Source organism: Argiope bruennichi, chromosome 3 (assembly GCF_947563725.1).
Source record: "Argiope bruennichi chromosome 3, qqArgBrue1.1, whole genome shotgun sequence".
In the NCBI taxonomy this organism is placed as follows: Eukaryota; Metazoa; Arthropoda; class Arachnida; order Araneae; family Araneidae; genus Argiope; species Argiope bruennichi.
The window spans coordinates 130,396,749-130,415,535 of NC_079153.1; the positions used below are offsets into that span (position 1 = coordinate 130,396,749).

The 18,787-nt window shown below is 29.0% G+C and overlaps 1 protein-coding gene across 2 annotated transcripts in view; it reads right to left on the reverse strand.

Annotated features, from left to right (window-relative positions):
* LOC129964130 (ryanodine receptor-like) overlaps positions 1 to 18,787 on the reverse strand; it is a 214,693-nt gene that overhangs the window by 84,132 nt on the left and 111,774 nt on the right. For both annotated transcript variants that reach the window (XM_056078821.1, XM_056078820.1), the window contains exons 46-61: positions 18,141 to 18,265; positions 17,833 to 17,981; positions 16,371 to 16,497; positions 15,430 to 15,559; positions 14,379 to 14,618; positions 12,422 to 12,808; positions 10,571 to 10,731; positions 9,970 to 10,190; positions 8,768 to 8,858; positions 7,277 to 7,417; positions 6,035 to 6,198; positions 4,246 to 4,324; positions 2,567 to 2,656; positions 1,217 to 1,333; positions 1,049 to 1,120; positions 126 to 201 (exon numbers count right to left, since the gene is read on the reverse strand). In XM_056078821.1, the coding sequence (XP_055934796.1) occupies positions 126 to 201; positions 1,049 to 1,120; positions 1,217 to 1,333; positions 2,567 to 2,656; positions 4,246 to 4,324; positions 6,035 to 6,198; positions 7,277 to 7,417; positions 8,768 to 8,858; positions 9,970 to 10,190; positions 10,571 to 10,731; positions 12,422 to 12,808; positions 14,379 to 14,618; positions 15,430 to 15,559; positions 16,371 to 16,497; positions 17,833 to 17,981; positions 18,141 to 18,265 (2,370 nt within the window). The remainder of the gene's footprint in view (positions 1 to 125; positions 202 to 1,048; positions 1,121 to 1,216; positions 1,334 to 2,566; positions 2,657 to 4,245; positions 4,325 to 6,034; positions 6,199 to 7,276; positions 7,418 to 8,767; positions 8,859 to 9,969; positions 10,191 to 10,570; positions 10,732 to 12,421; positions 12,809 to 14,378; positions 14,619 to 15,429; positions 15,560 to 16,370; positions 16,498 to 17,832; positions 17,982 to 18,140; positions 18,266 to 18,787) is intronic.

The following is an 18,787-nucleotide window of genomic DNA, read 5'->3' on the forward strand; positions in this document are numbered from 1 at the left end:
CTTATTTTTTTACATACTGTTTAAAAACTATGGAAGAATTATTAACATAAAATATAAATAGTTTGTGAAGTTGAAGAGAAAATGAATTCTGGAAAAACATTTTGCTTAATTATCAAATAAATTACCCAATGCTTCTAATTCTTCTTTCTTCTTTTTGGCCCACTGATCGTGTGCATTTTCGGCAAGTCTCTCAGACATGTTCTGAAAAACAAAATAACATAAAGTGTTTTATTTTATTAAACTGAAAATTTAATAAGAAATTCGAACTTTATAAGTAGGAAGTTCAGTATTTTGATCTCTGTTTTAAGACATAACGTTCTGCAATAGAAAAAACTAAAATATAACCAATTTTCCTATAGCTTTTACAGAATATTTTTTTTATCTTTTGCATAGGATTGGTGCAGTCATTGTATCATTATGCTATTATGATAAACAAAAGCACTTAAAGGGCTATACAAATAAACTACATAAAGAGACAGATCTCTCCTATTTCTTAATTTGAATAAATAGTTTAAAAGTGATCTTTTGAAATCTCATTCGCCTACAAGAAACAATAATAGAAGTAATAATCTAAACTGAAATAATTTATGAGTTCTATATCTAATCAATGGCACGGAAACAAGTACAGCAATATTTCAATTATTTTCCATAAACAAATGACAAATAAGAACACTGTAATGGCAGGTTCTGTTTCTAATATAATTTTCTTCCTATTGCTTTTAATTTTTCAACAAAGATTAAAACAAATGCAAATAGCAATAACATTGAAAAGCTAAAAAGCCAGTTAACAGCTACGAAACACGAGCAATTGCTTTTGTCTTGTGGTCTTGTTACTCGGCTGAGAACCACAAGGTCCCAGGTTCTATCCTCGCTCATACCAATTCGCCACAACATATTAGTAGCATTTAAAAGTATCAAAGATATTATTTTAATAAGGAAATAACAGTCTCTGGTAACCTAATTAATTAAGATTTTTTAGCACCCCTTACTTAAAGAATTCTATTCTCAAAAGAAATCTGATTGTCTCGAAAATTGTGTTATTTCTTACCTGCATTTCCTTTGTGAGAGTCAAATTGGTCATATCCACCGGCTGAGGAGAGTATGTGTGAGGTGTTTCCGTCTAAAAAAAAAAGAAAGATATTTTATAATATCGAATTAATTGAACTTATGAAAGTGAAGTAAAAAGTCGCTCAATGTCCAGAAAATGACAGATTACCGTTTTTGTAGTCCTTGGTAGAGAACTACGCGCTGCGTCGCTGATCTCGAGCTTCCATCCCAGTGCTAGAAGTGCTTTCAATGATTCACGAATGGGCTCTTCGTAGCGCTCTTTCTCCTGTATGTTTGAAAAGGCAATACTCGATTAAAAAATAAACAGAAAAGTAAATAAATATATTTTTAAAAGTTTAATAATTGATTAAATAAAAAAGAAGAAATTAGAAGAATTAAGCGTCAAATATTTTGATAATTTTTCTTAATGGACAACAAAAACATTCAACAAAACGATCCTTTTAATCTGCAGATATAGCTCTGAAGTAAAATTGAAAATATAAGTAATAAAATTTCATTCATATATTTTTTTATTTTAATGCTATCTTATATAAGTTCGCAGCAAGCAGTTTATATGCAAAATTTATATATTTATATGTTTTGCAGTTTAAATATTTATATGCAGTTATCCGTTTTGCAGATTATATGCAAAATTTCAAAACTTATGGTTTAAGATACTAAGGTCAAGTTTTACATTGTTATTCAACAGGTGAACTATTAAAACTTTCCGATATTCTAAAGAAAAAGATCTCGTTCGAAACAGTTACTGTTCACCGTAGTAGTTCATATCAGAAGTACATGTTCAGTTTATATTTGTAACATCTTAGGAATATAAGTAATCGTATTTTAGCTCGAATTTCATGAAAAATAAATCTAGCATCAAATTACAAATCCCAACCGTAAATCATATTACAAACTGAAGAAGGCTATTTTCAAACTGGACTTAAAGAAATTTTCCCAAAATTGCTCATTATTAGGCCGGTTAAACCAAACAATTCTTTTTTGTATAATTTTTTTTTGTTTAATATATTATAAGTATTATTTCCAATTATAATGTTATTTTAAAGACTTCCCACTTATAAAAATATGTATATGACTTTCTAATAAATGTTCAATTGGTATAATATACATGTTGGTTCTTCCGTTCAACATTAGAAAAGTCCTTGTGCCAAAAATGCTCAGGTAAATAAGGCATCAATTTTTTTATGATAGTCATCAAAATATAATATTTTGTTTTCATATTTATATATACGAATTTAATAAGTTTCCAACAAAAAAAAAGATCTATTTATAAACGGATATCGAGAATTTATTCAAATATTATTTAATAGTAATATGAACGGCACAGCATTTCATCAGCTAATTTAGAAACAGGAAATTTTCTCAAGGAAATTAAATCCCAATAAAATTTCAAAGTGCATAGCAAGAATTAGAATTTGTACGATTTTAATTAGAAAATTTTGATTTTAACATATCAATTTTAATTCTTGAGAAAAAATAGTAAGATAAAAAGAATCACCCAGTCTCCTAAAAGTGAGTACGGCTTTAACCGTGGATGTAGTTTCCTCTCATCACTCCAGTAATCTCCATAAGTCCAGCCATTAGACATCTATGAAATAATAGATATGTTATTTATCTTTAAACAGTCAACCATTAGACATCTACGAACTAACATATTTGTTATTTATTTGTAGACAGTCAACCATTAAGCATCTATGAAATAACAGATTTTTTTTTAAATTTTTCTTTAGACAGTCAACCATTAGACATCTATGAAATAACAGATTTGTTATCTCTCTTAAAACGGTCAAAATAAAATTATATTTTAAATGACATCAAAAAAAGCTTTAAATATCAAGATATTGATTTCTGAGACACCAAATTGGTCTAAGAAAGTGTATTAAATAATAATATTCTTTAATTATTAATATGTATCATATGTATGTAGCATATTTTAGCAGTTGTGTGGACGAAAAGAAGAAACTTTTGATATTTTAACTTCATTTTTATTTCACTATGGAATGCATTTCATGAATAAGAATTGATAATAAAACTGACGTCCGTTTACATCGCGATACTAAAGCAAAAGAGACAGAAAATGTTCCCTTCATTGATTTTAATATGAGATTTTGATAGGTATTTCTTTGCCATGTTCAATTTAGGAAAGAGAATCTGTTAATTATCTTTAAAAAATGTTTTAAGCATTAATGATTTGCATCCCTTCGCTCAGATCGTGAGAATATGCTGAATGCAGCAGTCTTATAGAGAGCGTGTAGTAATAATTAAATAAAAAAGTGGGAATTGGATCAGAAAAAAAAAGAGGCCGTTTTAGAATAAAGTTAATATGAGTTAAATTAAGATAAAAATTTGGAAATTAATTAAGATTTAAATTAGATTTAAAAATATTACATGTTTTAATTTTCATTGTTAATTTTAATTCTAGGAAAGGAAAATCCAGGATTCGAAATCTTTCTTTAATAATTTTCATTTCTTCTGCCTTTTCAACTAGTAAATATCTTTAATTCAGTAATATCAATTTCAGTATACAATATTATGTTATTGTCATAACAGATAAATCATATTAATGTCCGCGTTACTTTTTCTAACACTAAGAGTGAAAAAGAGCGAGTTGCATTTGTGACATGCTTAGAAATGCTGAAAAGTTCGTTTCTGAAGGTCAGAGAAGAGACAAAAACATGTATCAGCAAAATAGAAAGAATAATTATGACTTTTGATCACTTGAATAATTTTGACATATCGGAAACATGGTATTTGGTTTAAAAGAAAGGTGAGAAAGAAGCGGATTAATAAACACATTTAGAAAAAAGATTTATTATATATTTATAGGATATTCTCTTTTGCAATATGCATAAAATCAGCATAAAATTCTGAAAGGTCAATCTCTCCGCAAATATACACTAAAGAGAATTTAAATTAAAGCAAAATTATATTTCATTTCTGCCGGGAGGGATACTAAAAAGAAAATTTATTACTTCGATTTCATTTTTTATTCATTTTATGATTGACGGGATGCAGTGAAGTTGGAAAAAAAATGTTCTTCCAAATTTTTATCTCACAGATTTTTTATTTTATTTCGTTTTGAATAATTCTAATGTGTAGAGAAATTAAATGCACACAGGGTCTTTGCAGAGATTAATATGAATAATAAAAAAACAAGAAAAATATCGTTAGAAGTACCTTCCGACTTGCCCATGCGTCATGATAATGTTCGGCAAATTTCACAATGACGGCTGTCAAATCAGGGGTCAGCTGAACTCTGGAAGAATGAAAAGGCACAGTTATGACTTATTTTTATTACAATAATGAACTAAACAATGAAAATAAGATTTTTTATCATAATGTAATACAAAAAGTAGATATGTTTCATTACAGTCAATATTATTTAAAAGCACTGCTGGAAATCTCAAAATATATGGCTTCTTTCACTCATATGAACTCAGAAATCCTGGAAAGCACTTCGAATTGAATGGATAGGGAAGCCATATTTGATATTTTGAACTCAAATGGATAATAAAATATTTGTATTCAAAATATCGTATAGATTGTTTTTTTATCTCAAAGAACTGAAATGAAAAAGTTTTCATGAACCAAACTTTACAAATTATTTAAATGAACGTTGCAGTGTCCACCTCTATGGTCTAGCAGAAAACATAGTGATTATAAGATTAAAGCACTTTTTTTTCCAAAACCTAGCAATCCTATTTATTTTATTTATTGATAAATGAAAACAATATGCTGTCAAATGAAACTTTAAGTAAGCAATAACATTCATCATAAAAGTCAATATACTTTCTGAGAGTACTTAAAATTAATTCCATAAAAATGTATGGCGTACCATGTTTTCTCATTAATATGATATTATAACAAAATATCTACTACCGTAATTTTCCTGAATGCTCATGGGATTACTCTAGGGCTGAATCCTCATGGGATTATTTCTAATTTAGACTGTCAGCCAGACCTTGTAATATATCATTTCCTTTCGATTATAGACAAACTTTTTGAGTACGAAATAATATTATTGATATATATTCAAATACAAAAAGATTTTTCAATAAATACTGAAAGTAGGTTTAGAACTCATCACTGCATATTATTCAACCAACTTACGGATATTTAGTAACCTTTTACCTCTATTTCCCCCGTCAGTAAAACACATAACAGTATTCGTCCACTCTGTTTCACGAAAAAATTAATAGCTAAATTCTACCATATCAAAACTTGTACAGTATTTAACAAAATGCTCTCAGATGTTAATACCTATTGAGAATGTACATTTTGTTAAGATGTAATGCCTCATGCATTGTGCTTTCGGTAGTTTAGGATCTTCAAAAAGAGCAGAAGTACAAAGCTACATGGCTTTCCGAGATAGTCAATAGAACTGCGATTATAATCAAAGACAATTCACATTTCACCCTCAAACAACTCACCGAATTTCCAGAAATATCAACAGAAAGCAAACATAAAATTTTGAAGCATTATCTTAACACGTGTTAAATTTATGCTTGCGGAATTCTCATATTCCAACGGTTTTAAAGGAAAAGGCGAAAGCAAATAAGAAATGCTTTTGGTTTATTACTAAACAAATTGGAAAAATTTTATAAATTAATAAAATTACAAGAAATTCGAAGTAATTGGACTTGCTTCAAAAGATAGCGTGATAACAGTTAATTACATGCAGATTTGTGTATATGAATTAATGCAAATTATTTTACATACAAATGAGAAACTCCCAGAAAATAGGCTGTAAAGATATATATTTATAGCCTGTACGTGCCTATAGATATATATATTTATAGCCAGATCTCTACAGCCTTTGCTTTATATTAGATTTTGCAACTTCAATCAAACAGCGTCTAAGACTGGAAGTTGCATGACTGAATGCAACATCTAATCTTATATTCGAGTAAACAGAATAATGATCAACAAATCTGGTATGTATGGAATATTATGAAATGAAACATACGCTGAGGTATTGATTGGTTCCGGTGTGTACGGCCCATCTGTTGGTCCGGAGTGTTTGTATAATTCATCCTCTCCGCTCTGAGTGAGGGAATAGTCGGGGGGAAGAGCACAAGCAATGGCTGTCAAGCAGGGCAATGATTTGTTGAACAATTCTGGATCGTATTCCTGAAAGGAAAGAAATTCTTTTTTTCAGAAACTAATTAGAAGTTACTGAAAAAAACAAAAACAAGATGGTTATTTATTTTACTGGCGATGCATTTTTCAGATATTGGTTATACAAAATCTTTATTAATTCCAAATAAAATTTTAAAATAAAGATGTCCCATTAAAAAAAATTATGGAAAATGAAGTTAATGTTTCGAAGTTCGATTTGCACCTTTACACTTGTTAAGGAGCCATAACCCATCCGCCCTTCTCTGACGCAAGAAAAAAATTTCTCACCAATAGATGGCGTCCCAAAGTAATTTTTGAAAAATATGCATTTTTTTTTATCGCCAAAGTATAGGAATCGACATCTTATGGAAATAGTAAATGAGAATCAATGAAATTTGTAACTACTTTGTTTTCTCCAATCAGAAAAAATAACAGATTTTTTTGACTATTGAAAATGTGTAAACTACAATTCGGCAACCGATTTATTAATATATTATATTGTCTATCTTTTTAAATCCGTAATTTATGAGATGCTAATTTAATCTAAAAAAAATTAATAAGAATTTCATGATCCCAATGCATATTTTCTTTATCTGTATTCTTCTCATTTGTATTTATAAAATGGTAATAGGTATAAAATGCAATGCTCTGAAAAGATAATAAGATATTTTTAGTTATTGCCAAGACTATTCTGAAATTAAATCATAACAAAATCTTTTTAAATAAATATTCATTTAAATAGGTCGTAGAATCCCAAGTACTAATATATTTCGTTTCGTGTAGACATTTTCTATAAAAAGTTAAAAATGTCCCGTATTTTTTTATTTTTACTATTATTTATTAAACATTCTTGGATAGTTTTGATTTTCTTCAGATTTCAACTTAATTTGATATTAAAATATAACTTTTAAATCATCTCAAATTCTTTACAGGCCTTGAAGTTTTTATACACGTTATTTCTCTACAATATCACCTTGCAAAATCTAGATTAACGTTTCGAAAACGCTCATTAAATCATTTCTATAGAATAATACACATCATTAAAAGAATAAATACAAAATTTACTGTTCAAGTAGCGTTATTCTCTCACCATTTTTGCCAAGGAGTCAAATATGTTCGTGAAGAGGATCATGGTGAGTCTTTTTTCTTCTTCGGATGCAGTTCCGTAAGATCCCTGGCCACCTGGTGCCCCATAGTACTTGCCACAGCGCTCGAAATGAAGTGTCAAGAGCTAAAAAAGGGAAGAAAAGTTACAATGTGATATTTCAACAAGTAAAAATATTGTTATTGTCATATGTTATTCATTCTTTTATTAAATGGACCTATTCCTTCCCAAAATAGCATAGAATTTGAAAAAAATTGTTAAATACTGTATGATAATCTAAATATTGCTAAGTACCTTTGCGCTATTAGATTTTAGTAAAGGCACTGCATTATTTAAATGATACTCTTGGAAATTTTAGCTATCGATTTTTTTTGTAACCTTAATTTGTATTGAAATAATTTTTATTTGTTTTGATTAATAAAAGGTTATGTTATGTCTCTTAGTAGCCGCAGTAATTGTAAATATCATGAGGATATTGTTTTACATGGTCAATTTAAATATCCAGACTATAAAGAGGCGTAACAGCCACTGAAATTGTTAGGTTTCGTCCACTCAAAAACGATTCGAGCTTTAAATATTTTTTTACAGGAGATTATAATTAAAATGTAATGCTTAAAAACACCTTTAGCTCTAATTAGCTATAAATTTTTAATTGCAATTATCCGAATAATATTTTTTGAAGTTATTGACAAATCTTTTTCTAATGAATGACTACTAATAAATGAAAACGTATGAGAAGTACCGCGAATGATTCCGTTGCAGCAATATGGAGGGAAACCAGAATCAAATACTAAGAAAACACAATAAAAAAAGAGCTAAGGCAAGTCTTACAATGAAAATGAACAGAAAGAACTTCGCAAAGTTCGCAGTGTGCCAAGACTGGTTTCTGTGCTCAGAGGATCCTAGATGCCAATAAACTCGATAGAATAAATATCATATTTTTGATTTTTCTTTATTGCACAGAGTAAATTTTGACGCCTTCTGGAGCTGGTTCCTGAGCAGCCCAAAGTTCTGTATCTCAAACTTATTGACTCTTTTTTTTTATTTTCTTTCTTAATTTTCATTAACTTCCCCCCTCCCCAATTCTATTGTACATAGAACTTACATTATAGAGCAACAAACAAACAAATTTAAAAAAGAAAACAATAAATAAGACAAACAAACAAAATTTCAAAACAGTTTTTTTTTTCCAGAAAGTATTACAGCTCTTCCTTTTTGAACAAGTTGTTATTTTTCATTTCTATTTCAATTGTGTGCACACCCTATTATTAAACTAAATATCATTTTTATATTTAACAATAATTTATATTCATATAAATAACATTATACAAATTATATTAATTCTATCTTCGATTAAAAAAATATCTTCGATTTATAGCATTATTACATTATTATTAAAAATGAATGAAATTTGAATATTAAAATTTGCTACTTTTGATTAAAGTAAATTTAAATTTTATAATAATCATTCCTTACCCTGAGAGCTACAGTTGTGTATTCTGTGAGGACTGACACATCAACTGTAAGTTTCCTCAACAAACGCACCAGCATGCTTGGCTGCATTTCACTAAAATAAAGCAGTTATGCATTTAAATCCTTCAATCTCAAAAAAACCCACTGAAATAATTCATATTTTTATATTAAATAAAAATCAACTAAAAATCTTTAAATTTTTTGTGCGAAAACTATATTCAAATATGTGGTGCAAAAAAATGTAAATTAAACACATATAATTGCAATACTGCTATTGTGTGCACATAATTACAAGTAACTAGCAATTCGTATAATTTTGAGGGATTAACAAACATTTTGTCTGTTTTTATGTGCAAAAAAACCAGTGGTTTTATTTTATATTTTCTTCGAATGATTGCTTGAAATAATAAGTTCCATCTCATCATAATATAAGAGGAAGCAAAAAATAAAACAGAAAAGAAAGCTAAAAACAGCCTAAAATTTTACTTGGAGTTAACATGGAATCAAATGAAGTATATGAAAGATTATTAAGATGTGCGAAATTACGAAGAAAATTAATGAAGAATTTTAAATTTCATTGAAAAAAAATTCTTTTCGAAGCAATTTTTACCTCGAAAAGATTTGGCTTATTAAAAATTATAGACTAAATAATAATGTTGTTTATTGAATACAAAATCAACAGAAAGCTATTTAATTGCAGAGGGTCATATTATTCACTTATGACAAAAGCTATCTGTTCAACTCAATCTGCTGTTTTAAGAATTGAAAACCATAACTTAAAAAAGTCACATCGAAGAAAGTCCGAAATATCCGAAATTCCTTAAGCGCTCCCTAAAGCTAAAAGACCTTAAATTACATTCTTGAAAAAAGCAATATTTCATAAAATAATTAAATACCATAGAATTTGAGTTGCAATAACAAATAAAATATGAGAACATTTTTTTAAAAAAAATTCTAACTTACTTCAAATAGTCAATGAGAATTCAATTGAACATTAATGCATTGCACTCAATATATTAAAGAATTTTAAAATTAAAGATTAAATTAACACACACATTACTAATGTTTAAGTATATTAAATTACAATTTTTTACAAAATCCCTTTATTCCAAACAACAGAATTCGAAGAGGGAAGAGAAATATTAGGTACATGTTCAACAAATAAAAACTTGCAATGATTTGCTTTACAAACCATAAATACTTACTGAGTCAAAGCGACAAGGAAATCAGACACTCCCTCACGTTGACCTTTGGTCAAAATCTTTACTTTCGATAGTCTGTAAATCGTATGCAGAGTGGCATCGAGAAGGCTGGCATAGTTGTCTGCGTCTCCGAAATAATGGCAGTATTTAATAAGAGTTGGCATAATGGAGTTACCAATGTAACGATTGAGGGCAAGCGCCATTTCACTTTCAGATCCGTCAAACTGCAGAAAAATCGAAATAAAAAACACATTAAAATACTGCAGTGACGTAACACTTCATTACAATATTAGAGTACTAGTATCTATGAAATAAACTTTATTTTCTTTAAGTAACATTTTTTAACCTATCTCTGGAATGAAGCTCGAATCCGAAAGCCCGTTGATGTAAGTAAATAAAAAAGCAGGAAAAATAAAATGGTTGATTATTAAAAATTTACCATAAAAAGAAAAAGATTGAAGAGAAGAGAATAATAGATTTTATTATTAGTTTTAATCAGCATTATTGCTGGTAGTAATAAAAAATTTCCATTTTATGTAACGAAACAAAGAAATATGTATAACTGTAACTTCAACTGAAAACATTTTTAAAATAATACACATACCCTTTCAAGCATCGTGGCGGCTCGCAAATCTGGCAGGAAAGCATCTTCTAAGATTCTGAAGAAAGTTTCTTGACTCTCTATTCCATAAACACGCTCTAAGAAGAGCACTATGGATTGTTTGTGATTCGGTTGTAAGCCGATGGGCATGTCACTTTCACCCTCTAAGAATGGGGAAATTGATTAATATATAATCATCGTTTATCTTTGGTTTTATAATTACATCAATTTGAGAAATGTAATAAATAATTAATTGCAATAAATTAAATATTGTGTTGTACGAAATTTGTTTCACTGTTCACAAATCAACTTTGCATTAAGGCCCTTTTTTATTCATATCATTCCTGGTCATGAGAATTTTTTTTTCTTTTTTACCAAACTTTGTTTTTAAAAACAGCATATTACTGAAACGTGACTGTCAGTTTCGTTGTTAAAAAAAGAGATGAGTAGTAAGACTATACTATAAAACGAGGCACATGTTTCATTTTTAAATCTGTGTCGTGGAAAGTGAGTAACGGAAGTTCTGACCTTGAACTGCAGTCAAATTCCTTCCTAAGCAAGGGCAATGAACATATTCAAATATATATTTTTTATTTTTGAATAAACACAGCACTAGGAATATGTCTCTATTTAGAGTTACAGTTTTTCATTCTGATAAACAGATGTGCCTGTTAATAATGTTCTGTTCTGCGAAAATGGCATTTATTTATAAATGTTTATGATTGTTATATGAAATAATGTTGTGGGTTTTTTTTTTTTTATATTGTCAATATGCTCAATTGTATAGCATGACGTGCAAGATTTTTGTGATTTCGAAAATTTTAATTTTTTAAATGATGAATGTGTTTTAGATTATCTTATTTAAGATAAAGGAAACAAAATCAAGTTGTGGTAAGGCAGTAATAAGCAATGTATTGATTAAACAGTTTCAATTGATTTCATTTTCATCTGTAGTTCTGTATAGTGCTGAAGTGATTTCTGGGGTAAATATTTATTAGTTTATTATTATAGCGATTCATCTTTTTTAATCGTACAATTTTTTTCATCCAATTTTCATGCTTGGTACAAAATTCTTTTAGCCATTTTTAGAAGATTAATACATTCAGCTGAGACAGCAGATCGGGAAATTACTAATTAGTGTATAGATAAATTTCATAACTAATACTGTTTATACTTCACATGAAGAATAATTTATCTAGACAAGAATGAATTTTAACAACGGACACATTTAACAATAGCAGACCAAGTGAAAATAAACCCTTTGGGGAAAAACCTATCAAACTATAATTGCTGTATTTGGCATTTGTATATATTCAGTGGTGGACTTAACAACTTAATTAATACGTTGGTGATATGTCGGTTATGTTTTTGGTGACTTTGTGAATATATATATCATTTATTAATTATTTTTATTCATGATTCCGTGGCATCCTATTGCTTAAGCCGATGCTGGATATTTATAAATAATGTAATTACAAAGAAAATAATGAAACGAGAACCTGATCAATTATATTTGATAAAAAGTTAATATTATTGTATTACTTTGTAATTAACAAGGTTTGTCATTTTTATAACTTTATTTATTTAATAAAATTGGTCCAGGTTAATAAAACATTTTAATTAACCTGCCTACAGCCAGAGGCAGCGGAATCAAGAATGGGCGGTATTACGATTTGCAACGGAAATTGATGGAAAAGAATTATTCTAGCTAAAAATTAAATAAATTCTAAGTAAGAGGAAATATATTGACCCCTAATTGTATTAAACAAATAATATTTTATTATTTGTTTAATAAAATCAGCGGTCAAATTTATTAGAACGGTAGATATCAAAAAATATGCAAAAGTCATTTACCTTGTGGAGTAACCAAATTATATCTCAAACTCAAAACTCCTTCAAGATCCTTCATGGGCACCAAAGACCTCAAGATGGATCGTGCTCTGATGCAGTCATTTTTGCCTTGGGCAATAGCAGCCGCTTCTGGGGCGCAGCGCCCCAGCAGATCGACCAGCACGCAGTAAAAGTTCAGTATGGCACATCCCATGTCTATGTAATCTTCGTCGTCGGGTAAAGCCTCGCCCTTTGCTAGTCGGTCGGCAGTGATTTTCTTTGACATTTCTATGGCTTCCTTGATGGCCGCCAGAAGCCCTGGGCCTTCTCCTCGAAGGGCTGGACCAAGACATTCTGGCCTGCGGATCAACAGCCTGATGACAAGATTGGCGTTCTCCTCCACGCTCTCACCTGGAATGGAAAAAAGTACAATTTTTATTAATACTAGATTACTTGCAAAGAAATTGTAATTATTGAAATAAGGACTGAAAGGTTTTTGAATGAACAAATAAAAAAATGAATAAGTTCAAAATTTCAAAATGTTGATTCGTGAAGAAACTGATGGCATTTGAGGTTCATAAGAAATAACTAGAATTATTCAAGCTTGATTTAAAGAGTAACTTGTAATAAAAACATGTGAAGTGAATAAAAGAAATTGTTTGCCATTTTTATTTTTAAAATGTAAAGGAATCGTTTTATCGAAGAAGGAAAAAAATACAATTATCAAAAGATGAAACATGCAGATAAAGTACAAGTTACATAATTTTTTTTTTTAATTCTGCAATTTTAATTTTTAAGCAACATTTTTATATCCAATGAGGCCGTACAATGTAATTTTGAATTGTATAAAATACTGGTCAATCAATATCTTATATTTTTTAAATTTATTGCAATATACTGATAAGGCATCAAAGACTGTAATTTTGTCATTAAACAGCCTTCACAGCATAATCAGCACATATATTAATAAATTTAAAAATGCAAAAATTTCGTCTAAAAAATGTATTTTGCAGTTTAAAATATTATCTTACTAGAATTATAATATAAAGCAATGTTATCTTTTGACATATATTTTAATGAAACGCCACTACAAATCACTTGATTTGTTATCAGCAAAAAAGCGGGCTTAGTAAATATTCCGTCGTATGATGTAAGCAATATATCATTCATTTTATAATACTGTGTTTAATGAACTTAAATTTATGATGGTTCAATTTATTATAATAGCATATAATCTTTCATTTTCTGTAAAACGTGGCCTCTATAGAAGGATTTTTAAAATGGCTTAACTTGTAGATTATTTGCAAAAAAAAAAAAAAATGTAGAAATGCATTTAGAAGTATCTTTAGCCAAGTCAATGGCTAATTTAGGTATTTTGCTTTAAGTATTATGAGGCCCTTCTTTTAATAAACTGGAAAATTCTGTTTCATATTACAACACATTTTTTAATGCTAATGATTTATTTTAGGTTAAATTTTGTTATAGTAATTTAGCGAAATGCATATATATTATTGTTTATTTATAACAATTCATTGACTATTCATTGCAGCATCAACATTTATGTGTATTATTATTTAAAAACACACTCGATATATAAGCTAATTAAGTTAAGTAATAGCAAATAATAATAAGCTAAATAAGCTAAGTAATAGCTAAATAAATTCAGTATAATAAGTAAGACACTTTTTGAAGCATAATTGATCAGATTCCTATTATTTTACATTTCACATAAATTGTATTTTTGACAAATTCATTTATTGCCCAACTAAGTTTATAACACCTTTTTAATCGATCTGCTTCTGACCCCGCGACCCTAGGTAGCTGACTAATGTATTTAATCGTTATCCGTCACTGGTACAATCGATACAATGAGTTTTAAACTTAACACGTTGACTGCTGGCTGAATTTTTTATAATGTAATTCATATGTGCCCGACGGTCACCGGTGACCCCTCACGGCAAATATGCAATGATTGACCTACCGTTGACCCATACACAGAACATGAGGAAGTTCAAGTATCTCTCTCCTTCTAGAGGATCCCATCCGACATCCGGGTAGCCACGGTCCAGCAGCTCTTGATTGGACTGCAGACCGCAACGGGACAAGTTGATGGCGATCTTCTCCAGGTAGTGCTCTCGCAGTGCTAGAGCCAATTCACTGTTCTCCATGAGGGAGGAGTAGGCCACGTCCAAAGGAGTGGAACCTCGCAGAGATGGACGAGCTGAAAAGACAATTGAGTGAAATATTTCTGATGGTATAATGATTTTTAAAATATAACTTAAATCTTAATTCATTTCTAATTTTATCTGAAATTTGCCCAAGTTAACTTCATTTTAAAATGTCATCTTATTTCCTGATCCAATTCCCACTTTATTATTTAATTATTTAAAACTCTCGCTTTAGAAAACTAATTGTTATTCATTTTCACATGCTCCGAACAAAGAGATAAAAATCCCCCACATTTACACATACTTTTCAAAGATACCTAAGATTCCCTTGTTTAAATCAACTAGTGGCAAAAAAAAAAAAAAACTGTTAGAATTTTATAGTAAAATCACTTAAGGGAAAAATGTTGGTAACTTTTCTCTTGTATTGCGATGTAAACAGATTTCGGTTTATCATCGCCTGCTTTCTGTATAAATAATGGTTCCCATGGTGAATGAAATAGAAATTATAATACCAAAAATTTATTCTTTTAGGCCACGCAACTGTTCAAATATGTTTTACATGGATATATGATTTTAAACTTTTTTTGAGGGCGATGTTTTGAGGTTTATGTTATCTTGTGTCTGTATATTAAGCATGTCTAGATTTGGTTTTTGTGCTTTCAGACTCCAACTTTCAAGTTCAATCAGAAAAATTTTAATAAGCTATAGAAAAAAAATTTAGAGAAATTAGAATACGTTTTACAACGGACACATTGCAATAATGCATTCACTAATGGAATTTTTCCAGCCGAGGATTTAATTGCATTGAAACAATTCGTTTGATTGAATATAAATTTTATAGCAATGGTAAGAAATATTACTTACAAAGAAGGATGTTGCTGTTCTCCAGAAGAAAACCAAGATGCTCGAACATAGCTTTTTGGTTTTGCCTTCCAGTACGGCAGAAGAAGCACAAAAATCGACAGCAAGATACAACCATCTCGTGGGAAGTATTCTTCAGGAGAAGAAATACAGTGTCAATAAGCAATTTATGACATACAAAAAAAAACACCTGTAACTTATTACATAAATATATTTGATAATAATAGAAAATAATTTACAATTAAATATGTCATCAAGTATGGTTCTTTTATATTTATCTTTCAGAATTAATATTTTACAATGACTGTAGGACAAATCTAAGAAACGGCAATCAACGGGATCCAGAATGCATTCCACTGCCATTATTATCTCTTGATCATGCATTTTTGAAATGTGAGGAAAATAGCATGCATCATCTCCATTTGTTGCAAAATTATTTTTTTTTCAATATTGTGAATTATTGCAACAAAAGAACTTATTATTCTTCATTTATTTAATATAGTTTATCTAAATAATGTAAGACAGTAAGTACTAAATAAAATAAACCTTAATTCTAACTTTATTAAGGAAATGTATTTATTTAATATTTATATAAGTAAATGTATCATTTACTTCATACATAAAAGTTTTACATATTAGCTAATTTTACCTATTCATTTCCTTGTATGTAAGTAATAAAAATAATCATTAGTTCCTTTCACTATTGGCCAAATATCTTTTTGCGAGAAATAAAATCGGTACTGTTTGAACTAAGAATAATGATATCTTCATTAGATAACAAATTTAATAATATTCAATATTAATGATAGTAATCATGCATAATAGATACTATTGATTCTTTCGAAATAACCTACAAATGTTCTTAAATATTATCCAAGATAAACTATAGAATTCGTAATCAATTAACAAAATTATGAAAAAAAAAAAAGAATTTGTTAACTCACAGGCCCAGAATCACTCTGCGCTCTTTTTGCTAGAGTGTTTATCATGACTTTCATGACGTTTTCGTGAACTCTCAGAATTCGGATCAGATCCGGATGCTGGAAAAATACTCGATTGCTCACCATAGCCCTGAAAAGCAGAGAAATCGTGAGATTCATTAAATATGAAAATTATTAAAGAAGCAGAATATTTTTTATTGAAACATTTGATGTTCTAGTACACAGATGAGTCAACTTCGATTCGGAAGAAGCATACGGCGCTTTCATTTCACCTTGATGAATCTGCAGTGAAATAGGAATGAAACTTTCACAATTCCCTTGATCAAAGTTATTGAAACTATTATTCATATACTAGGGATTCATACATCAATAGATACGACTGAAACCCGCCATGTTTCTAGTAAAGAATACATAATACAGAAATTGCCCCGCTTACGATGTCTGTCAACACAAAATCCATGTCGACAATTTATATCCTCAAAATCATCAACTTAACATTTTTTAATGCATTTCCTAATAATGCATTTCCATTGAATAAGTTTTAGAAGTTTATTTTACTGGTAATTACTTAAATCTGAAATGAATATCATTAATTACAAAATAAATAAAATGTATTTTTAAATGGTAAATTATAATAATTTACGCACGTTTTTTTTCTTATAAACCAGCAGGAATTGTCACCCTGAAATATAATCACATAATCCTCAATAAGTATATTGTTCCCCATCCCAATCAATATAAAAACTATGTGAATTTTCTGAGACCATGAACGCTATCAGACAGACAAAAAAACATATTTCCAAAAATTTGGTTTTTTTAACTAAGGGAGGACTAAACGTGAGATTCAAAATCTCGAGTTTAAATTTTCTAACAATTACAGTGCTTTTACATTGTATACTTTGTTCTTATGAGAGAAAAAAGACAATTAATTAACTCTTTTCACTCTTAAAAGAAATTCGATACATAATTAGTCACTTAATTCAAGGGCTTGTTTATAGCTCCAAAAATAAATATATATCTAATTGTTTTAAGTTGAATTTCCCCGAAAAATTAATCTATGTCTTTTTACCATTCTGTAGGTATTTTTAACAATCAAAATTAAAAATAAATAAATAAAACGTCTAAATGATGCATTGTCTTGAATGGTGAGTGAGAGTCACCATTCGAGTGCAAAAGGTTAAATTATCAATTATAATAGTTTTTAAAATTTACCTTGTTTATAGATATAAATTTATGCAGGAGAAAGTTTTATAAGGGATATATCTGACCTGCAAAAGCTTGTCAACATCTTATCTAAAATTTAGATTATTAAATGCAATCATATTTCAATTTTAATCAAATCTTTATAACGGAAATCGCACTTATTTTTATTATTACCTATTAGTACAAATAAAAAAAGAAAAGAAAAAAAGCCAACTAAATTTGAAATTACGTTAAGTGATTGAATATTGTTTTATAAACTCACCATAAGCTATTTCTCATAATTTCTTCTTCCTCTGGTCCCATCTGGACAGGTAAAAGAGATCGAACTCTTTGCAAGTAACCGAGGAGAACCACGACGTCATCTTTACTTGCAGTACTGATAGTGTAGGTATTTTCCATTGCATTCATTATCTGGAAAAAAAAACGGATTTCACTCCTTTTTCAGTTTTTTTTCACTACTGTTTAATCAGACATAAATTATATGTTTTAAACATCTTGCTTAACAAAAATTTTTTTAAAGAAAAATGAGCCACATGGTGAATAATAATAAATTCATATAGTTTAACTTACCTCCCCAATACCGTTGAAAGCTCTTAGAAGCAAATAGAACATTTGACGAACTAGTTCCCTGTTTTCTATTTCCGTTTCTTCAGCCCAATTTATTACTGTAGCAATGATTTTCTTTTGCAGCAATTCTAAAAAGTTTAAAATAATGTAAAATAAGCACAAATAAGAATGCAAATAAAGAACTCATGGTGAAATTTTCATTATTTTTATGTTTACTTTCGAAAACGTAATGTTTTGTTTATAAGTGATGTTGAGGGGGGGGGACTTTTTTCCCAGTTCTTAAAAGATAAAAATGCATCAAACACCACCTCTAAAAGATACTTTACAAATGCAGTTGCATCAGTCTCTTTAATTCTTTTTTCTTTTCAGTTTCATATCAGGTTCAACTGATCAGAAACTATATTTATTCAAATCAATCAATTTTGAGATGAAAATAAAATTTTATTTGGTGTAAATATAGATTTTTTGATTGCTTGTCTCATTTTTAAATTTAATTTAGCTACATTAATATATCGTTTGGAAGCAACAATAGGTTGGAACAGACTTTTATAATTTTGAACGGCAGTCAGATGACAAGGAGGAGACCTGAGATAGCAGTAGCCTCTATAAACTTTCGCACCACACCAAGAGACGATATCCTGTTAAACTCA